This window comes from Rana temporaria, chromosome 5, assembly GCF_905171775.1.
Source record: "Rana temporaria chromosome 5, aRanTem1.1, whole genome shotgun sequence".
NCBI classification, from domain to species: Eukaryota; Metazoa; Chordata; class Amphibia; order Anura; family Ranidae; genus Rana; species Rana temporaria.
In genome coordinates, this window is record NC_053493.1 from 412,210,182 (window position 1) to 412,234,304 (window position 24,123).

At 46.1% G+C, this 24,123-nt stretch overlaps 1 protein-coding gene across 1 annotated transcript in view; it reads right to left on the bottom strand.

The window, feature by feature from the left end:
- The window catches only part of LOC120941577 (cytochrome P450 2C3-like), a 43,935-nt gene extending 20,082 nt beyond the window's left edge, over positions 1-23,853 (bottom strand). The window contains exons 1-5 of the mRNA XM_040355057.1: positions 23,657-23,853; positions 16,707-16,890; positions 13,720-13,882; positions 7,249-7,389; positions 331-491 (exon numbers count right to left, since the gene is read on the bottom strand). Of these exons, the coding sequence (XP_040210991.1) occupies positions 331-491; positions 7,249-7,389; positions 13,720-13,882; positions 16,707-16,886 (645 nt within the window). The 5' untranslated portion in view covers positions 16,887-16,890; positions 23,657-23,853. The remainder of the gene's footprint in view (positions 1-330; positions 492-7,248; positions 7,390-13,719; positions 13,883-16,706; positions 16,891-23,656) is intronic.
- Between the last annotated feature and the right edge of the window lie 270 nt (positions 23,854-24,123).

Sequence of the window (24,123 nt, forward strand, 5' to 3'; positions counted from 1 at the left end):
CGGCGCATGCGCCGTTCGTAAGAAAAATGTCAATCACGTCGGATCACCAAACATTTACATAAAACACGCCCCCTCACCCTCATTTGAATTAGGCGCGCTTACGCCGGCCCCATTTACGCTACGCCGCCATAACTTAGGAGGCAAGTGCTTTGTGAATACAGTACTGCCTCTCTGACTTACGGCGGCATAGCGTAAATACGATACGCTACGTCGCCTCAAAGATGCGCCCGGCTACCTGAATCTGGCTATATGTATGTAGTAGTCTATGTGACCATGTAGTAGGTGCTAGTGGTAGGAAGGAAGACAATTCCACCAATGATGATAACCTACCAAGTGCAATGGGGTGGTAGAATTCTTATGGTGTCGGATGGTGTAAGACATCAGATTGTGTAACTTTGGGTCTTTGTAGTCAAAATGTTCTCCAAACAACACTGAGCTGATAATATTCCCAACAGCGCTGGTCGTCAGCAGTAGAGGATTGAATGGCTTTCCTGAAATAAGGAGACAAATTTGGTGACTTTTACAGCTGAAATTTTTCTTTTACAATTTTTTTACACTTTTGAGATTGAAAAAATAAGTGCCATAAAATATGTCTGAAAGGGAAAACTGTGCCACTGGGCCCATTTGAACCCATAGGGGTAGACTAAGCTATCAGGGCCTATAGTAATGGCGGCAATCTGCTATTTTTATTGTGACTGCGATATGGCGGGCACATCGGACACGTTTGACACATTTTTGGGACCATTGTCATTTTTACAGCAATCAGTGCTATAAAAATGCACTGATTACTGTGAAAATGTCACTGGCAGTGAAGGGGTTAACCCAGGGTTTGACAAATTTGCTCGGAATCTAGGAGCCAGCTAAAAAAGTTCGGAGCCGTCCCGCCAAGCTCGCGCGCAGAAGCGAACGCATACGTGGGTAGCGCCCGCATATGTAAACGGTATTCAAACCACACATGTGAGGTATCGCCGCGATTGGTAGAGCGAGAGCAATAATTCTAGCTCTAGACCTCCTCTGTAATTCAAAACATGCAACCTGTAGAATTTTTTAAACGTCGCCTATGGAGATTTTAAAGGGTAAAAGTTTTTCGCCATTCCACGAGCCGACGCAATTTTGAAGCGTGACATGTTGGGTATCAATTTACTCGGCGTAACATTATCTTTCACAATATAAAAAAAATTGGGCTAACTTTATTTTTTATTTAAAAAAAGTGTATTTTTTTTCCAAAAAAAGTGCGCTTGTAAGACCGCTGTGCAAATACGGTGTGACAGAAAGTATTGCAACGACCACCATTTTATTCTCTAGGGTGTTAGAATAAAAAATATATATAATGTTTGGGGGCTCTAATTAGAGGGATGGAGATGGCAGTGAAAACAGTGAAAAACACATTAGAACAGCGACTTGTAATGTAAATGTAATGTAACCTGTAATGCCAACGGCCACCACAAGATGGCGCCAGATCACAGAAGGCAGCTGAGGCCTGCAGAAGGCCGCAAAGCCGCGGCCTCAATTACCGGTAATTGAGGCCACGGCTTTGCGGCCTTCTGCAGACCTCAGCTTCCTTCTGTGAAGGCCGTAAAGCCACGGCCTCAATTACCGGCGGGCGCTGGCCCACCGCGATCGCGCCTTGCGCAGGCCGGAAATTGAGGCCGCGGCTTTTCGGCCTTCTGCAGGCTTAAGCTTCCCCAGGCGCCAGGTCACAATTTCTTGTCGCAATTGCGACCTGGCGCCCGGATTTTGTCGAGGCCTGGGTTAACCACTAGGTGGCACTGAAGGGGTTAAGTGTGTCCTAGGGAGTGATTCTAAATCTAAGGGGGAGGAGCTACCAGTGACATGAGGGCATAATTATCGCATGACAGTTTCCTTGTGAATATCATGCTGGCGTCCTTACTTATGTGTTTGTTTCTGATTGTGTGTTTGTACTGTTGTGTGTGTTTTATGTTTTCTGTTTGTTTTTATAGTACCATCTTTTAGTGTTTTTTCCTTTCCAGAAAGACCTTTTAAGTATTGTGAATGAAGCTGTATCAGTATTTATAGTCCCATCATGGATTAACACATTTTGTGCCCTTTGTGGAACGAATCAAATTTGTACTTTTTAGAATTAAAATCTTGACTAAGACCCTCTGTTGTGGAAGTAGCAGCTTTCTGATCCCGATAGTCATACCTGGGCCTCTTTTTGTATGCAACTCAATATTGAACCCTATGGACTAAGACTGGGATACCATTAAAGTTCATGGCCCAGATTCTCGTAGATGGGCGTAAAACTGCGGCGGCGTAACGTATGTCATTTACGTTACGCCGCCGCAAGTTTTACAGGCAAGTGCTTTATTCACAAAGAACTTGCCTGTGAAGTTGCGGCGGCGTAGCGTAAATCCCCCTGGCGCAAGCCCGCCTAATTCAAATGAGCCGGGTAGGGGGCGTGGAGCATTTAAATTAGGCGCGTTCCCGCGCCGAACGTACTGCGCATGCGCCGTCCCTAAAATTTCCCGACGTGCATTGCGCTAAATGACGTTGCAAGGACGTCATTGGTTTCGACGTGAACATAAATGGCGTCCAGCCCCATTCACGGAAGACTTACGCAGACAACGTACATTTTTAAATTTTGACGCGGGAACGACGGCCATACTTAACATTGGTTGCCCCTCATATAGAAGGGGCAACTTTACGCGTCACAAATCTAACGTAAACGTCGTAACTTCACTGCGTCGACCGCGCGTACGTTCGGGAATTCGCGTATTTTGCTAATTTGCATACTCGACGGGGAAAACGACGGAGGCGACACCTAGCGGCGAAAAACAAAATTGCATTTAAGACCTGACCTAATTGAGGGGCAACCAATGTTAAGTATGGCCGTCGTTCCCGCGTCAAAATTTAAAAATGTACGTTGTCTGCGTAAGTCTTCCGTGAATGGGGCTGGACGCCATTTATGTTCACGTCGAAACCAATGACGTCCTTGCAACGTCATTTAGCGCAATGCACGTCGGGAAATTTTAGGGACGGCGCATGCGCAGTACATTCGGCGCGGGAACGCGCCTAATTTAAATGCTCCACGCCCCCTACCCGGCTCATTTGAATTAGGCGGGCTTGCGCCAGGGGGATTTACGCTACGCCGCCGCAACTTCACAGGCAAGTTCTTTGTGAATAAAGCACTTGCCTGTAAAACTTGCGGCGGCGTAACGTAAATGACATACGTGTAAGAGTCTTATGCCTGTCGGATCTAATGGTTATCTATGCGTAACTGATTCTAAGAATCAGTCGCATAGATACGACGGCCCAGATTAGGACTTACGACGGCGTACATTGCGTTGCGCCGTCGTAAGCCCTTTGAGAATCTGGGCCCATGTGCGTGTAAAGACGGGCCTCCCAATAACCTGAATTCCGGTGGACCTAAATTTTGAGTGGGATTTGACACATTTTTACGATTAAATGAATACCTTTGATATCTTTAAAATGTATTTGATAGTTGTGGGAAATCATTTTCCATGTTTGAATTGAGGTTTTGTTATCTTTATTGCCCATTTGATTGCTATGGTATTTGATGTCGATCATTTTACAATAGTCTTCTGCAGCCCTCAAATGTTCCACTCGCCTACTCACATTTTGCGAGTGGAAAGTGAGGGCTTGCGAGCTGGGCTGCCTGCCTGGGAGAGGGGGGGAGAGCACTGCCGGCAGGGTTGATCGGGAGCCGTTCCCCCATCGATCGCCCCGGGGGGGGGGGGAGAGAGCATGGAGGAAGAGGAGAGTCGCGGGATAGCACGCTGTTACCGGCGCTTACATTATAATTGTCTCCGCTCTGCTCGACACAACCCCGCCTCCTCCTGACCTGCGTCTGTGGTAGACAGAACGCCGGACCGATGCTGAGATGCGTCCTATCTATCACAGGCACGGGGTCAGGAGGAGGCGGGGCTGTGTCGTGCAGAGCGGAGACAATTATAATGTAAGCGCCAGGAACAGCGTGCTATCCCGCGACTCTCCTCTTCCTCCAGCCATGCATTCTTCTGCCCAGGCGAGGCTGCAATGGGCACAGTAAGGCTGCAATGAGCACAGTGTGGCTACAGTGGACACACTGGGCCAGATTCAGATAGATTAGCGGATCTTTAGAACCGCGTAATCTATCTGTTTTTCGATCCGCCGGTCCAATTTTGCGAGGCTAGTGCATGATTCACCAAGCACTTACCTTGAAAATTGCACTGTCGGATCGTAACTCCCCCTGGCCGAATTCAAATTCCGCGGCTAGGGGGAGTGTACAATTTAAATCAGGCGCGTTCCCGCGCCGATTTAACTGCGCATGCGTCGCCGGCGAAATTTGCCAGTGTGCATGCTCCAAATGACGTCGCTAGGACGTTAATGTTTTCGGCGGCTACGTCAATTGCGGCCATCCGTATTCCCGATCGACTTACGCAAACGACGTAAAAATTTGAATCTCGGCGCGGGAACGACGGCCATACTTAACATTAGCTACCCCGATTATAGCAGGGGTAACTATCCGCCGGAATAAGCTGAACGCAAACAACGTAAAAAAAAAACGACGGGCGGGCGTTCGGTCTTGAATCGGCGGTTCTCTTCATTTGCATATCCGACGCGTAAAAAACTGCGACGACACCTAGCGGCCGGCGGTAGATTGCAGCCTAAGATCCGACTGGTGTAAGTCAATTTACACCAGTCGGATCTAAGGGAGATCTATGCGGAACTGATTCTTATGAATCAGTCGCATAGATCCGACCGTGGGATCTCAGAGATACGACGGCGGATCTGGATATCCGCCATCGTATCCCCTTGATGAATCTGCCCCACTGTGGCTACAATGGGCACAGTGAGGCTGCAATGGGCACAGTGAGGCTGCAATGGGCACAGTGAGGCTGCAATGGGCACAGTGAGGCTGCAATGGGCACAGTGTGGCTGAAATGGGCACAGTGAGGCTGTAGTTGACACAGTGGGGCTGCAGTGGGTACATCTGGGCTGCAATGGGCATAGTGAGGCTGCAATGTTGGGAACAGTGTGGCTGAAATGGTGGGCACAGTGTGGCTGCAATGGTGGGCACAGGTGAGGCTACATTGAGGAGCACAGGTGAGGCTGCACTGATAATTTTTTTTTATTTTTTTTGCATAACACATTTAAGTGTAATTTCATGAGATAATTTATGAGGGCATGTCTTGGGGCAGGGTTGGGAGGGGCAGGGTAGGGATTGATTGGTGCACTAGTGGCGAGTAACCCTTGAGGCCTGGCTAGCTCAGGACTAGTAGCTCAGGACTTGAAAGTTTGAGCCCTGGTCTTGTGTATGTTTAGTTGCCCGGTCCATTATTGAACATCTAGAATACATTAGTTAATTTGTTCATATAAATTATTTATATTTTATGAATCTTTTTTTCTTTACAGATACTTTTTATTTTCATTTTGAGAATTTAATGTTCCCTTTGACATGCTTGGAATTACATGTATTTTTCTGTGAATAAGGCCGGGTACTCACGAGCAAACATGTACGATGAAACCGGTCCGTCGGACCGTTTTCACCGTACATGCCTGCCAGAGGGCTTCTGTACGATGGCTGTACTAACCATCGTACAGAAGTCCGCGCGTAAACACTACGCGGGGCGTGTCCGCCGCGACGATGACGCGGCGATGACGCGGCGACGTGGGCGGGCCTGCCATTTAAAGGCTTCCACGCATGCGTCAAAGTCATTCGACGCATGCGAGGGACGGCGGGCGCTCGGACATGTACGGTAGGTCTGTACTGACGACCGTACACGTCCGAGCGGGCAGGATTCCAGCGGACGGTTTTAAAACACGTCCAGGAATATTTGCCCGCTGGGAAAAGGCCCGGCGGGCAAATGTTTGCTGGAATTCGGCCCGCTCGCGCCTACACACGACCGAACATGTATGCTGAAACTGGCCCGCGGACCAGTTTCAGCATACATGTTTGGTCGTGTGTACGGGGCCTAAGGATCATGCCCTGTACACACGATCGGTTCATCCGATGAAAACGGTCCGATGGATTTTTTTCATCAGATATCCGATGAAGCTGACTTTCATCAGTCGTGCCTACACACCTCCAGTTAAAAAAAACGATCGTGTCAGAATGCGGTGACGTAAAACACGACGACGTGCTGGGAAAAATGAAGTTCAACGCTTCCGAGCATGCGTCGACTTGATTCTGAGCATGCGTTGATTTTTAACCAATGGATTTACTCCCGGACGATCGTTTTTTCTATCGGTTAATTTTAAAAACAAGTTCCTAGTTTTTTCACCGATGGATAAAAAAACGATGGGGCCCACACACGATCGGTTCGTCTGATGAAAACGGTCCGTTTTCATCAGACGAACCGATCGTGTGTACGTGGCATAAAGGTTGGAAACGTCAAATTCAATCAGTCTAATCACCTAATTGGTTAATTGATTACATGTGATGTTTTAGCACACAGGTATCAAACACAAGGCCCGCGGGCCAAATCCGGCCCTGCGGGCCATTTCATGCGACCCTCGTACCTCTCCTGCAGCTGCAGGAGAGCTCCAGCCCTCCTCTGGTTCTCCTTCAGACTCCTACTTTCTGCTTTCAACCAATGCACCCAGCTTCTTCCCAGCAGCAGCATAAGGAAAGGGGGGTGCACTGTGATGTAAGGGAGAGTGGGGGACTCAACTTCTGATGGTGGGGTGGCTCTTGAATCTAATGTAAGGGGAGAGGATGCGCTGGACATCTAATCTTACAGATACAACCGGCCCTTTTGAGGGCATTCATAAAGCTGATGCGGCCCACGAGAAAATTGAGTTAGACACCCCTGTTAGCATATATAAGGTGACTTATTTTTGCAAGGTTCTGACAAAGCACACTAGTGGTGTGAAACGCGTTGCCTGCATCCCCCTGCATGTACTATTTCAGTGCTGTTGTTTTTATTACTTTGGAAATAAACCTTATTGCATCGTGTATGGGAGTGCGGCCATCCTTCATTTACATACGCAGGTGTACCAATATTTTTGACAATATAGTGTATATAAATCCAATCTTATTCTTCCACCATCAATTTCCCCAATAAGACGGAGCCCAACCGATCTTGTGGTAAACGATCGCCAATATGGATTTTTATGTGTGTGTGCAGTAGGGTCGTGCACCAGCTAGTCCTCTGTTGTTGGAGTAGCTGAGTAAATCAGCCAGTGGACCTCGATTCCCCGACATTCAGGTCCTCCCATTACATGTTGTGAACATGCAAGCGTCTACATTTTTCAAACAAAAGAAATGAAAATATTTTCACCCACCTTCTGTCTCGGCAGCTGCCTGTGTTAGATAAGTCGCCTCCTCCTGCACGCGGGATTCCAGGGTCTTTTTCCCCGACCCAAAGTTCCTCAGTGAGGAGATGGCGAAGCGCCGCAATGGACGCCATCGAGGGCCACTAAAACCTAAAGAAGAAACTAATCGTCAGCGATAAGTTACAAACCACGGGACCAACTTTAATAAGGCAAACCAAGCCACGTTCTACAGGGGAGCATTTATGATGGTTCTAATATTACTTTTCTATTTCAAAGTATGGCAAACTTGTTTACAAATTAAATAAAGATTTTTTTTCTAATTTTACACATTTTTTTTTTAAATGTGATGAGGCTACACTGCTGGGCACTGATAGGCTGCACTGCAGGGTACTGATGAGGCGGCACTGATGAGGAGGCACTGATGAGCACTAATTGGTGGCACTGATGTGCGTGGAAAGGCAGCACTGACTGCCGTCACTAATGGGCACTGATTGGTGTCACTGATGGGCACTGCTGGGACTGTACTGTAATCAGGGCACTGATAGGCTGCACTGCAGGGTACTGATGAGGCGGCACTGATGAGGAGGCACTGATGAGCACTAATTGGTGGCACTGATGTGCGTGGAAAGGCAGCACTGACTGCCGTCACTAATGGGCACTGATTGGTGTCACTGATGGGCACTGCTGGGACTGTACTGTAATCAGGGCACTGATGATCAGTGCTCCGATTACCTGTACAGGTCTTCCCTGCGAGGATATGCAGCTGATCAGCTCTTCTCTCCTCTCCCCACAACTCTGTCAGTGAGAGGTTGTGGGGAGAGGACAAAAATGCCTTGTTGATGTCAGAGGTCAGAGGAGAATGGGCAGACTGGTTTCAGATGATAGAAAGGGAACAGTAACTCAAATAACCACTCGTTACATCCCAGTTATGCAGAACCCCATCTCTGAATACACAACACATCGAACCTTTAACCACTTCCCGCCCGGCCTATGGCCGATTTACATCCGGGAAGTGGTTTTGAAATCCTGACTGGACGTCCATGGACGTCCTGCAGGATTTCATGCCGCGCGCGCCCGTGGGGGCGCGCAGCGCGGCGATCGGTGATGCGGGGTGTCAGTCTGACACCCCGCATCTCCGATCTCGGTAAAGAGCCTCCGGCGGAGACTCTTTACCACGTGATCAGCCGTGTCCAACCACGGCTGATCACGATGTAAACAGGAAGAGCCGTTGATGGCTCTTCCTCACTCGTGTCTGACAGACGCGAGTAGAGGAGAGCCGATCGGCGGCTCTCCTGACGGGGGGGGTTCGTGCTGATTGTTTATCAGCGCAGCCCCCCCTCGGATCGCCACATGGACCACCAGGGAAGCCCACCCTGGACCACCAGGGAAGGGCAAATAAAAAAAAAAGTCTTGAAAAAAAAAAAAAAGCTTTTTTTTTTAAAAAAAGATGCCAATCAGTGCCCACAAATGGGCACTGACTGGCAACATGGGTAGATCAGTGCTGCCCCACAGTGTCGATCAGTGCCACCCCAGTGTCGATCAGTGCCACCCCACAGTGTCCATCAGTGCCACCCCACAGTGCCCATCCATGCCCAGTGCCCACCTATCAGTGCCCATCTGTGCCACCCATAAGTATCCATCAGTGCCACCCATAAGTGCCCATCTGTGCCGCCTATGAGTGCCCAGTGCCGCCCATGAGTGCCCTTCAGTGCCGCCCATGAGTGCCCATCAGTGCCGCCTATGTGTGCCCATCAGTGCCGCCTATGTGTGCCCATCAGTGCCGCCTATGTGTGCCCATCAGTGCCGCATACCAGCGCTGCCAATCAGTGCCACCTCATCTGTGCCCGTCAGTACTACCTCATCGGTGCCCATCAGTGCCGCCATATCAGTGCCCGTAATTGAAAGAGAAAACGTACTTAATTACAAAAAAATTAACAGAAAAAAATAAAAACTTAATTTATTTTCAACATTTTCAGTCTTTTTTTAGTTGTTGCGCAAAAAAAAAATCGCAGAGGTGATCAAATACCACCAAAAGAAAGCTCTATTTGTGGAGAAAAAAGGACGCCAATTTTGTTTGGGAGCCACGTCGCACGACCGCGCAATTGCCATTCAAAGTGCGACAGTGCTGAAAGCTGAAAATTGGCTTGGGCGGGAAGGTGCGTAAGTGCCTGGTATGGAGGTGGTTAAGCAGATATTTGACAGGAGTGGTCCGCACCCAGTATGGTCTTCTGCTGCTGTAGCCTAAGAACAGGAAACTGAGGCTACAATTCGCACAGGCTCACCAACACGTTGCCCGGTCTGACAAGTCTCGATTTCAGCTGCGACATTCAGATGGTGGGGTCAGAATTGGAAGTAAAGCATGGATCTATCAGGCCTTGTATCAACCGTTCAGGCTGGTGGTGGGGGTGTAATGGTGTGGGGCATATTTTCTTGGCACACTTTGGGCCCCTTAGTACCAATTGAGCATTGTTTAAACGCCACGGCCCACCTGAGTATTGTTACTGACCATGTCCATCCCTTTATGACTACAGTGTCCCCATCTTCTGAAGGCTCCTTCCAGCAGGATAATGCCCCATGTCACAAAGCTCCAATCATCTCACCACTGGTTTCTTGAACAGAGAATCTTCGGATCGGCAGCACACCCACACAGAAAGTTAAGTAGAAAGTCTTTATTGAGGCATAAATAATAAAAGCACTGGATGAGTACAGGCAGAGGAAATGCAGGTAGGTTGACCCGTTTCACACTATGAAAGTGCTTTGTCAAAACCACTGGTTTCTTGAACATGACAATGAGGTCACTGTACTCCAATGGCCTCCCCAGTCACCATATCTCATCCAATAGAGCACCTTTGGGATGTGGTGGAAGGGGGGATTTGCATCACAGATGTGCAACAACTACGTGATGCTATCATGTCACTATGGAGCAAAATCTCGGAGGAATGTTTCCGACATCTTGTTGAATCTATGCCACTGAGAATGAAGGCAAAAGGGGGTCCAACCCGCTACTAGTAAGATGAACCTATTAAAGTGGCCGGTGAGTGTATCACCATGGCCAGACTGAGTCAATGGCCCAGATTCAGTAAGAATCTGCGCCTTTCTTACGCAGGCACAGGGCAGCGTTTTTGGCCTGCGCCCGCGCAAATTTTCTGCGCTGCCCGCGATTCACGGAGCAGAAGCTCCGTAAATTGCGGGGGCGCTGTGTTAACTTGCCCGGCGTAAGGGCGCCTAATGTAAATGATCCCGCCGGGGGCGGGAATCATTTAAATTAGGCGCGCTCCCGCGCCGAGCGTAGAGCGCATGCTCCGTCGGCCACGCAAGGACGTCATTTGCTTCAAAGTGAACGTGAATGGCGTCCAGCGCCATTCACGATCCACTTACGCAAACGACGTAAAATTTGAACGTCGCGACGCAGGAACGTGGCCATCCTATAGCATTGGCTGCGCCTGCTATTAGGATGTGTAACATTACGCAAAACCCGACGTACGCAAATTACGTAATTTGCGTACGCAGGGCCCGCGCAAGTTTGTGAATCGGTGTTCGTATGCAATTTGCATACTGTACACAGATCACAATGGGAGCGCCCCCTAGCGGTTTTCGCTAGAATGCAGCCTAAAATCTGCGTGGCATAAGAGCCTTATGCCGCGTAGATTTTAGGCTGCAGTCGGCGTAGCGATGTTCCTGAATCAGGAGCATTCGCTACGCCGGAGCAAGTAAGCAATTGCGCCGTGTAACCTATGGTTACACGGGCGCAATTGCTTCTTGAATCTGACCCAATGACATTAGCCAGCATCCATATACAGGTTGAGAACCATGAGTAGTATGAAGTACAGTCCATTGTTGACTCCCGTAGGTTCCATGGGCGCATACTGTACCTAGTGCATTGGAAAGGGTACGGTCCTGAGGAACACTTTTGGGTCTCATCCTCGGACGTACATGCCCCTGTCCTCCTCCGTAATTTCCATAGTTTTTCCCAGTGGTCCTCCAAGGGAGAAGGGTCGTTGAGGATGGGGTACTGTCAGGGCAGGGCTCAGCCCTTAATTTTCTCTGAGCTGGCAACTCAGCTGTCGGCTAATTGCCAGCTCCTATCTCTCAACAGTGATTCACCTGTTGATGATTGGTCTCATCAGTCCTGCCTACTTAAGCCTTCCAGTTCACTTGTTCTCTGCCTTCGCCTTGGTCAACATCACAGAGACTCGTGCATTTCTGTTGAAGACTTGCTTGGCTGACATCCTTTCTGGTTCCTGATCCTGCTTGCTGTTCTACTACGTTCTTCTTTGGCTCTATGACATTTGGCTCGGCTGACTGTCTGATCTGGTTCCTGAACTCCAGCTATGTTTTGACTACGCTTACTTTTACTTTTTCATCTGGTTTATCTTTTTATTATTATTATTCTTATTATTAAAAAAGTGTGATTTAACTGTACTTCTGTCTCGGTCTGATTCATGGTTTCTGACACATTCAACGTTTCTGGTGGATATCATTTGATGTCCTCCTGGGAACACGCCTCGCTTGCTGCCGCGAGGCCATGCTGCAGCGCAATCTGTCACCCGCTGTGTGATGACTTATCAGTGTACCGACTGACGGCTGGTTGCATGCGATCTCTGTAACAAATCACAGCAAATCACATGGCAATAGTAAATAATGGATGGCTTCCTTTCATGCCATTATTGTGTACAATTGTATTACTAGCTGTGATTGGTCACAGTGATTACATGGTACAGACAGGGCCAATCACAGCCCATCTGTACCATGTGATTAGCTGTGACCAATTGCAGCTAATCACAATAATGCAATTTAATTCAGTAAAAATGGTTACTTATACCAATGAAATTAACTGGTATAAGTAATCATTTTTTTTTTCAAAATTTTCTGTAGTTTTGTGATTAAAGTGGTTGTATACCCCAATTTATCATTTTTACCTACAGGTAAGCCTATAATAAGGCTTACCTGTAGGTATAAAGAATGTCTCCTAAACCTGTACGGTTTAGGAGATATTCCCCCCCGCAATGCGCCGCTGATTGCAGCTGCGCATGCGCAGCGGGGATCCTCGGCTAGACCGACCTTGCCGGTTTGAAACCTCCCGCGCGCATGCGCGGGAGTGACGACATCGCCGCTCCAGCCAATAACAGCGCTGGAGCGGCGATGCCCGGAAGACACGCCGGAGCAAGATGACATCTCGCTCGGCGTGGACCAGGTAAGTTCTCTAAACCTTGTTTTAAGGTAAGTATTTCATAATGAGCTAGTATGCGGTGCATACTAGCTCATTATGGCTTTTGCCTTACAGGTGTTAGAAAAAAAAATGCGGGTATACAACCGCTTTATTTAGCAAAAAATACCACCAAAAGAAATCTCTATTTGTGTAAAAAGAAAAAAAATTTGGGTACATTGTTGCATGACTGCGCAATTGTCATTCAAAGTACGACAGTGCTGATAGCTGAAAATTGGCCTGGGCAGGAAGGGGGTGAAAGTGCCCGGTATTGAAGTGGTTAATGTTTCACTTTAAGCCCTATTAAAAGAGCTTCTCTCGAAGAAACTGTTAGGTAGATTCAGTAAGAGTTAGGCCGACTTATCAGTAGATAAGCCGGCCTAACTCGGAATCTACGCCGACGTATGTTTAAGCGTATGCTCAAACAGAGATACGCTTAAACATATCTAAGATAGGACGGCTTGCGCCGTCCTATCTTAGATTGCAATTTTTCGGATGGCCGCTAGGTGGCGCTTCCATTGCGGTCGGCGTAGATTATGTAAATTAGTTTGTACTCCGATTCACGAACGTACGCCCGGCCGCCGCAGTCGATTTACGCCGTTTCCGTAAGGCCTTAGGAGGCCTAAAGTTATTCCACCTATGAGGTGGAATAACAATGTTAAAGTATGGCCGCTGTTCCCGCCGCGAGGTTCGAATTTTTTACGTCGTTTGCGTAAGTCGTCCGCGAATCGGGAGTTACGTCGTTTACGTCCACGTCGAAATCAATAGGCCCGTACGGCGTACTTAGCCGCAATGCGCACTGGGAAATGTAGGCGCACGGGGCATGCGCAGTAGCCAAAAAACGTCAAAAACGTGAGGTCAAGCCTCATTACCATTAAACACGCCCCCCTCCAACCCATTTGAATTAGGCGCCCTTACGCCCACCGCGTTTACACTACGCCGCCCTAAGTAAGGAGGCAAGTGCTTTGAGAATCATGTACTTGCCTCTCTTACTTAAGGCGGCGTAGTGTAAACACGCTAGGCTACGCCGCCGCAAATTAGCGCGCCCCTACCTGAATCTACCTATGTATTTTTTAAAGACTTCGGTACACGCTCCCCTGGCAGCGCCCAGCTCCCTATGCCCATTTGTCTCCAGTTGACGTTGATGGGGTTCAGAATAACGCTCGCACTTTGGTTCATTTAGCAAACCTCCTATGAGCTGAACCCAATGTTCGACTCATAACTAATGTGCAGCAGGACGGGCTGAGTTCTGAGAAGTGTTCTGAAAAACTTACTGAATCCTTTGGTGGAGATGTGTTGCGTTGGTATAAATGGCCGGTCACTGAACTCCTCGGCGTGGTTCAGCAGGGCGTCCTTCACCGTCTCATAACCGCAGAGGACCACCATCGGCTCCGTCAGTTTCCAGATGGTGAATATCGAGCCATACTTTTGGCTGAGCTGTCATAGGTAAAAGAAATGTAGAGAGACAAAGGTCAATAATTTCAGGAATTCTCTCTCTTCGAGATCAGAGATTTACAGTGCACCCCCCAGCTCACGTCTTGATGCCAAATAATATGCAGCAGCTGAACCCATTATTTAATATACGGCAAATCTGGTCTTAAGATCCGCTTCCTGATTGCCCAGGAGGAGAAGTAGGAACACAATAGCAAATACAGTGGGGATCGAAAGTTTGGGCACCCTAGGTAAAAATTTGTATTAGTGTGATAACGAAGCCAAGGAAAGATGGAAAAATCTCAAAGGCATCAAATTACAGATTAGACATTCTTATAATATGTAAAAAAAAGTTAGATTTTATTTCCATCATTTACACTTTCAAAATTACAGAAAACAAAAAAATGGCGTCTGCAAAAGTTTGGGCACCCTGCAGAATTTCTAGCATGCACTGCCCCCTTTGCAAAGCTGAGACCTGCCAGTGTCATGGATTGTTCTCAATCATCGTCTGGGAAGACCAGGTGATGCCAATCTCAAAGGTTTTAAATGCCCAGACTCATCTGACCTTGCCCCAACAATCCGCACCATGGGTTCTTCTAAGCAGTTGTCTAGAAAACTGAAAGTGAAAATAATTGACGCTCACAAAGCTGGAGAAGCTATAAGAAGATAGCAAAGCGTTTTCAGTTGTCAATATCCTCTGTTCTGAATGTAATTAAGAAATGGCAGTCATCAGGAACAGTGGAAGTTAAAGCAAGATCTGGAAGACCAAGAAAAATATCGGACAGAACAGATCGCAGGATTTCGAGAAAAGCAATTCAAAACCCATGTTTGACTGCACGATCCCTCCAGAAAGATCTGGCAGACACTGGAGTTGTGGTACACTATTCCACTATAAAGAGATACTTGTACAAATATGTTCTTCATGGAAGAGTCATCAGAAGAAAACCTCTTCTACATCCTCACCACAAAAATCAGCGTTTGAACTTTGCAAATGAACATATAGACAAGCCTGATGCATTTTGGAAACAAGTTCTGTGGACCGATGAGGTTAAAATAGAACTTTTTGGCCGGAATGAGCAAAGGTACGATTGGAGAAGAAAGGGCACAGAATTTAATGAAAAGAACCTCTGTCCAACTGTGAAGCATGGGGGTGGATCAATCATGCTTTGGGGTTGTATTGCAGCCAGTGGCACAGGGAACATTTCACGAGTAGAAGGAAAAATGGATTCAATAAAATTTCAGCAAATTTTGGATGGTAACTTGATGCCATCTGTGAAAAAGCTGAAGTTAAAGAGAGGATGGGTTCTACAAATGGATAATAATCCTAAACACACCTCAAAATCCACGGGGGATTACATCAAGAGGCGTAAACTGAAGGTTTTGCCATGGCCTTCACAATTTCCTGACCTCAACATAATTGAAAATCTATGGATAGACCTTAAAAGAGCAGTGCGTGACAGACAGCCCAGAAATCTCAAAGAACTGGAAGACTTGTGTAAGGAAGAATGGGCAAAGATCCCTCAAACAAGAATTGAAAGACTCTTGGCTGGCTACAGAAAGCGTCTACAAGCTGTGATACTTGCCAAAGGGGGCAGTACAAGATATTAACTCTGCAGGGTGCCCAAACTTTTTAGGCATATAAAAAATATATAGCAGAATACATATTGGCCTAAATTGATGAATTTTTTATTGGATATGTATTATAGTAAAAATAATTTTTTTTCGCAATTGTCAGTTAAAGAAATGCAGTTTCATATCACAAAAAATGGCCTGGTCACATGGGTGTCTGCTGAATTTTTTTCAGGGGGGGGGGGGGGGCTTCGGCAGCGGCGATACACAGTCGCATTTAACCCTTTCTTCAAACGCTAGCAGGGGTTAAAAGCGCCCCTCTAACGGTCGAATTGCGCAGCTAAAACGATGGTAAAGTGCCGCTTTTTAGCGCCGCTTTACTGATTACTCCACCAGCTGGAACTGTGAAATAGCTCTTGAGATAATTGAGCTTCACTCCATGCCCATATAAATATAGCCTAGAGAATGTACAGACCCCCCCCCCTTCAGCACAGATGGACCCCCCCCCCCAGCACAGACCCCCCCTTCAGAACAGACCCCTCCATTCAGCACAGACCCCCCCATTCTGCACAGACCCCTAAATTCAGCACAGATGGACCCCCCATTCCGCAAAGACACCCCTATTCTTCACAGACCTCTCCAGTCAGCACAGATCCCCCTTCAGCACAGATGGACCCCCCCTTCAGCACATACCCCCTTCAGTACAGATCCCCCTTCAGCACAGATGGACCCCCTATTCAGCAGAAACCCCTTCTTCAGCACAGAAGGACCCCCCTCCCCATTTCCATTCAGTACCTCAGATCCGACATCAGCGCGGCACAGGCAGAGAAGGTTCCCTCCCCCTGTGTACACATAAACACTGAAGGGGGAGGCGGCTTCACTCTGCTCGCTCTGCCTGTGTGACATCCGGAATGGGACCGCTCTGACAGCTCAAACACCTTCTCGATTTTCCAGGGGGGCTCAATTGCCCCCCCCCCCCCTGCCCTATGGAGCGGACGCCCATGCCTGGTCATAAACCTTTCCGCAGCTGAAATGGTTAAATCCCCTTTTTTCTGATGCTCGGTTTGAACTTCAGCAAAGTCGTCTTCACCACATCTAGATGCCTAAAGGCATTGAGTTGCTGCCATGTGATTGGCTGATTAGAAATTTGTCTTACCAAACAATGGAACAGGTGTACCTAATAAAGTGACCGGTGAGTGTATTTTGCACAACCACTTAGTACGGGTATTCAGAGGTTGGTTAGATTCCAAAGGTCACTTACCTTTGTGAAATTTATATCGGTATATCGCAGATCCATATACTTCGGGGTGCCCAGGAAGGGCAGCGGGGTGGGTCCGGGGGGCAGTGACTTGTACCGTCTGTGCTGTCTCCACCATGATATGATAAAGTGGAGGGTGATGAGGAGAGTGACCGACAGAGTGAGGATTGACGAGAATTCCATCTTCCTGGAAGAGACAAATAGATATAGGGGTAGATTCAGATACAATGGTTTATCTATCGGCGGGCGTAACGTATCTCAGATACGTTACGCCGCCGTAAATTAGGGCGCAAGTTCTGTATTCAGAAAGAACTTGCGCCCTAAGTTAAGGCGGCGTAGCGTATGTGGTCCGGCATAAGCCCGCCTAATTCAAATGTGGATGATGTGGGCGTGTTTTATTTAAATTACATGTGACCCCACGTATTTGACGTTTTTTACGAACGACGAATGCGCCGTCCGTGAACGTATCCCAGTGCGCATGCTCCAAATTAACCCGCAAAAAGCCAATGCTTTCGAAGTGAACATAAATTACGCCCAGCCATATTCGCGAACGACTTACGCAAACAACGTAATGGACGGAAAATACGACGTTGGCCCGACGTCAATACTTAACATTGGGTACGCCTCATACAGCAGGGGTAACTTTACGCCGGAAAAAGCCTAACGTAAACGACGTAAAAAAAATGCGCTGGCCGGACGTACGTTTCTGAATCAGCGTATCTTACCTAATTTGCATATTCCTCACGTAAATCGACGGAAGCGCCACCTAGCGGCCAGCGTAAATATGCAACTAAGATACGACAGCGTAAGAGACTTACGCCAATCGGATCTTAGCTAAATTCCGGCGTATCTTGTTTTCTGAATACAGAAAAAAGATACGCCGGAGCATCCTAGAAGTTACGCGGCGTATCGATAGATACGCCAGCGTAACTTCTTTCTGAATCTACCCCATAGTGTATGACAGCGGCCAATATTCCTGTACAGCCCGCCCCTAGTCTGCCTGTAAAGTGGCGGATCTGTAGCATGTATAGAACCTGCTGCAGTAAAACTGACATTTGTAAAGAAAAAAAATTGAATGAAATACCATTGAGAAAAAAATAATACTTAGCCCCAAAGAAATAACGATAGTGAAAATATAAGATAAGTGCACAAAATGAATGAAATAAAATGAATTCTACCAGCTGCAGTAAGAACTTTCTAAATAGCAAATGCAGGTTATAAATAAATATATGAATCGCCGCGCTTGGTGATAACAAATGTGATCTTAGAAAAACACATATACACATGCACACAATACCATTACCAGCAATTTAAAAATGTTAAAGGGGGCTTCCAGATCCTGATAAGCCCTCTGCCCGCATACCCCCCACAACCACAGGCCCATGGTTGTGGGGGATGAGGCCCTTGTCCCCATCAGCAGGCTGCATGCTAAGGGTTTGGTATGGATTTTGGGGGGGACCCCACATGTTTTTTTTTTGGCATGGGATTCCCCTTAAATCCATACCAGATCCATAGGATGCATTAGGGTAAAAAAAAAAAAACATTTTACCTTTACAACCTCTTTAACCACTTAAGACCCGGACCAAAATTCAGCTAAAGGACCTTGCCCCTTTTTGCGATTCGGCACTGCGTCGCTTTAACTGACAATTGCGCGGTCGTGCGACGTGGCTCCCAAACAAAATTGGCGCCCTTTTTTCCCCACTAATAGAGCTTTCTTTTGGTGGTATTTGATCACCTCTGCTATTTGGTATTTTTTGCGCTATAAACAAAAATAGAGCGACAATTTAGAAAAAAAAATCAATATTTTTTACTTTTTGCTATAATAAATATCCCCCAAAAATATATAAAAAAAAAGTTTTTTTTCCTCAGTTTAGGCCGATACGTATTCTTCTACATATTTTTGGTAAAAAAAAAATATCGCAATAAGCGTTTATCGATGGGTTTGCGGAAAATTTATAGCGTTTACAAAATAGGGGATAGTTTTATTGCATTTTTATGAATTTTTTTTTTTTTACTACTAATGGCGGCGATCAGCGATTTTTTTCATGACTGCGACATTATGGCGGACACTTCGGACAATTTTGACACATTTTTGGGACCATTGTAATTTTCACAGCAAAAAATGCATTTAAATTGCATTGTTTATTGTGAAAATGACAGTTGCAGTTTGGGAGTTAACCACAGGGGGCGCTGTAGGAGTTAGTGTTCACCTAGTGTTTGTTTACAACTGTAGGGGGGTGTGGCTGTAGGACTGACGTCATCGATCGAGTCTCCCTATAAAAGGGATCACTCGATCGATGCAGCGCCACAGTGAAGCACGGGGAAGAGGTGTTTACACTCGGCTCTCCCCGTTCTTCAGCTCCGGGATCGATCGCGACGGAGCGGCTATAAACTAATAGCCGCGCCGTCGTCCCGGATCGCTCCCCGAGGTAACCCGACCACCGCATGTAGCGGGGGGGGGTCCCGATCGGACCCCCGACCCACGTCTAGGCAGGGACGTACGTGTACGCCAATGTGCCTGTACGTGCCATTCTGCCGACGTATATCTACATGCGGCGGTCGGGAAGTGGTTAAAATCCCCAAACCCCTCTTATACCCGTTCACACTTGTACGACTCCAAAGTTGCACTGACTTTGAAGTGCAACTGTAATGCAACTTTGGATGGGTGCAACTTGGATACGACTTTGGCTTTGACTAGACATGTACAGGATGAAAAAAAATATTTTATGAATCTCTATATATAGAGATATATATATATTTATATATAGCATCTTCTGAAATTCGACTTTGGTATAGAATGAAATCGAATTCCAATAGAAAAGATTAGAATAGAAAATAATAGAAAAGAAAAGCATAGAAAAACAATAGAACAGAATAGAAAAAATATATAATATATTCTATTCTAATCTTTTTTTTTCCAATTCGTTTTCATTCTATATGAAATTCGAATTTTGGAAAATGGTTATATGTAATAAAAATTTGGATGTGGTCGTTTTTTCTAATTTGGTAGATTTTTTTCAAATGTGGTAGAATTTTTTCGAATGCAGTAGATTTTTTCTAATCTAATTACATTTTTCAAATTTGATCGACTTTTTAGGAATTCGGTCAACATTTTTTCAAATTCTAATATGAAACAAATCTTTTATAACCTTTTCTATTCAAATTCGATTTCATTCAATTAGAAATTCGAATTTTGTATAAATGAATTCAAATTCGAATAGAAAAGATTAGAATGGAATAGAAAAGAAAAACAAGAGAATAGACTAAAATACAATATATATTATAATTGATTCTATTCTGTTCTATTGTTTTTCTATTCTTTTATGTTTTAGTTTCCATAAATTTTTATTATTTTCCAATCTATTCTAGAATTCAAATTTATACTATTCGAATTTCGGAATGTTCTATTTTATTATATTCTATTAACTTCTATTCTATTCTTTTTGATTACCGTATTTAACCCCTAAAGTTGCCCCCCGAAATTCCTGTAAAAAAAAATGTTATATGATTTTATTACTTACAGTTTTGGTGTCTTCCCAGAGTCCATCGTCCGGTCCAGCGTCCGTCTGCAGCCTCGATGGTGTCCTCCCGGCTTCTCCAGCACGCGCCTCAAGTCGAGTCCCCGCTTCCCGCGCTCAGTTCGAACGCCTCCGCCGACGTATACCGAGTGCAGTACACTCGGGTACATTCGGCAAGGCTCAGCTTCGCTCGCGCTCACGCTCTGTGACGTTTATGCGTGAGCACGAGCGAACCCGAGCCTAGCCGAATGTACCCGAGTGTACTGCACTCGGTATATGTCGGCGCAGGATTTCAAACTGAGTGCGGGAAGCGGCTATCGGCGTATATCGCGCACCCGCGATTTTCCCCTTATTTTAAGGGGAAAAAAGTGCGCGATATACGCCGATAAATACGGTATATTGCTTTATTGTTTTATCTTCTTTTTTATTGTGGTTTTTAGAAAATCGATTTCTATTTTTCCAAATTCTATTTGAATTTGTTTTCAAATTCGATTCGAATTTTTTTTTTAAATTCGATTCTAATTCGATTCGAATTCGAATTTCGTTCGTGTTTTTTCGAATTTGTTTAAATTCGTTAATTTTGTAATTCGGAAATTCGGATGCATACGAATTTCCTGAATAATGAAAAATGTGTCCGAATTCGAATTTGTAACGAAACGAAATGCACATGTCTAGCTTTGACCAATGATAATGGACTTTGTTGCACACAAGTTGCATTGTATAACATTCAAAGCCGCCTGCAGAGCCTGCCTATGAAATGATCAGACACGTCTGCCTTCCATGTACATGTATAGTTATATATACCGTATATACTCGAGTAATCGTGTTCAAAGTGCAGTTTTTTTTTGGCGGGAAAAAACACAAAAAAATAAAAACCGCCGGAAAACGACAATAAACGCTCAAAAACGCAGCTCGCCAGTGTTTTTTTAGCGTTTTTTTATCCATTGAAAAAAAAGCTAAAAAACGCTACACTGAAAAACGCTAATAAATGCTATTGCAAAAACGCTAAAAAAAAGTTGAAAGGCTCACTGAAAAGCTACTAGCGTTTTTTATAGCTTTTTTTAGCTTCCAGTGTGCATGTAGCCCAATGCCGCGTACACAAGATCATTTTTCGGCATGAAAAAAACATTGTTTTAAAAAAATTTAATTTAAAATGATGGTGTGTGGGCTTCACATCATTTTTCGGGTTCTGAAAAACGTCAATTTTTTTTTCCGAACATGCTGCATTTTTTAACGACATTTTAAACGATGTTGTTTTTCGGGTTGTAAAAAATTATCGTGTGTGGGCTAAAACGACGTAAAAAAAAAGGCTCAGAAGCAAGTTATGAGACGGGAGCGCTCGTTCTGGTAAAACTACCATTCATAATGGAGTAAGCACATTCATCACGCTGTAACAGACAGAAAAGCGCGAATCGTCTTTTACTAACACGGAATCAGCTAAAGCAGCCCCAAGGGTGGCGCCATCCGCATGGAACTTCCCCTTCATAGTGCCGTCGTACGTGTTGTACGTCACCGCGCTTTGCTAGAGCATTTTTTTTAAAACGATGGTGTGTGGGCAAGGCCGCTTTAATTATGAAGTTGGAAAAACAAAGTTTTTTCTACATGCCGAAAAATGATCGTGTGTACGCGGCATTATACTCCAGTCACCTTTTTGTGCCTGATCTTTCAGATTTGGGGACCCGGTACCAGCCGGCCATAGGTTCTCTGGACCCCAAACTTTGCCCACATCTAGTCCCACTCTTACTCTATAAGGCCCGGATTCACGTAGGAGCGCGCATCTTTGTGCGGGCCTAAGGTATCCTATTTACGTTACGCCTCCGCAACTTTGACAGGCAAGTGCTGTATTCTCAAAGCAAAGTTGCGGCGGCGTATCGTAAATAGGCCGGCGTAAGCCCGCCTAATTCAAATGTGGAAGATGTGGGCGTGTGTTATGTTAATTTTTTGTGACCCCACGTAAATGACGCTTTTTACGAACGGCGCATGCGCCGTCCGTGAAAGTATCCCAGTGCGCATGCTCCAAATTAACCCGCAAAAAAACAATGCTTTCGAATTCGCGTATCTAGCCGATTTACATATTTCTAGGCGTAAATCAGCGTACACGCCCCTAGCGGCCAGCGTAAATATGCAGTTAAGATCCAACGGCGTAACAGACTTTCGCCGGTCGGATCTAATAGAAATCTATGCGTAACTGATTCTAAGAATCAGGCACATAGATACGACCGCCCAGACTCAGAGATACGCCGTCGTATCTCCTTTGTGAATCTGGGCCAGTGAGGTGAGACATGGGCACAGTGAGGCATGGACATGGACACAGTGAGGCACAATGAGGCATGCAGATGGACACCCTAGCCTTATACTTGAGTCAATGGCCCAGATTCAAGAAGCACTTGCGCCCGCGCAACCATAGTTGCGCGGCGCAAGTGCTTACTTGCTCCGGTGTAACGAGTGCTCCTGATTCAGGAACCTCGTTACACCGAATGCAGCCTAGGATGTGACAAACATAAGCCTCCTTATGCCTTCACATCCCAGGCTGCATTCTTGCGTTGGCCGCTAGGGGGCGCGGCCTTTGTGATCGGCGTGTAGTATGCAAATTGCATACTACCACCGATTCACAAAAGTTGCGCGAGCCCTGCCTACGCAAGGTACGGAGTTTCCGTACGGCGCCTTTAGCATAAGGTTGCTCCTGCTAATAGCAGGCGCAGCCAATGCTCAAGTATAGCTGCGCCTCCCGCTCGCGACGTTCAAATTTAACGTCGTTTATGTAAGTGAACCGTGAATGGCGCTGGACGCCATTCACGTTCACTTACAAGCAAATGACGTCCTTGCGACGTCATTTGCCGCAATGCACGTCGGGTAAGTTTCCCGACGGAGCATGCGCTGTTCGCTCGGCGCGGGAGCGCGCCTAATTTAAATGATTCCCGCCCCCGACGGGATCATTTACATTAGGCAGCCTTGCGCCCGGCTGCTTAGCATATTGCCCGCGCAATTTACGGAGCAACTGCTCCGTGAATCGCGGGCAAAGCGCAATATTTGCGTGGGCGCAGAGAAAAAAAATTGCTCTTTGCCCACGCAAATATTGCGCGATTCTACTTGAATCTGGGCCATTATGTTTTCACATTTTTTTGTGGTAAAATTAGGTGCCTCAGCTTATTTTCGGGTCGGCTTATACTCCAGTATATATGGTAAGCTGTACAGATAAAAAGGGATATTAAGACATTTTCATACAATAATAAAATTATGCACAGCTGATCTCTTCCATTCATTCTGTACATAAAAAGCATTACAAAGACTACAATCCTCCTTTAAGAAATCCTATAGAAAACATGCACATGATTGGAAGTATACATAATAAATGGTCACGCTTTTCAGGAACTCAATACACTGGGTAGAAGATACAGAATGATCGGCTCCAGAAGAGAACGCCATGATCCTTACCTGCTCTTTATTAGAAGAGGCACCTCTGAACGTTCAGGACTTTCCTTGTATCTCTACTGGTGACTTGGTGTGAATGATCCTGACTGCAGTCCAGTGGAGTTCTTTCTAGTTGACTGCTCATTACAGATCCTCCCAATAGATCCTTTGATGGGTTAAACCATCAGTACTTGTAAAAAAGGTGTACGTGTTACTGTAATATAGTCTTGTCTTGTATACTAGTTTTCAATAATTTACCTGACCAACAAGAACTTCCATATCCCAAGTACAAATGAAGCTAATTGATCGTTCAACTTGGTTGCAACCAGTTTGTTGGGATTTTTATGTGAGTATTGCCGGTGGCTATAGGGCTACAGTGAGGGGAAAAAATATTTGACCCTCTGCTGATTTTGTACCTTTGCTCCACTGCAGTGCCGGCCCAAGACATTGCGCTGCCTGGGACCAAGAATGAAATGCTGCCCCCCCAAAAA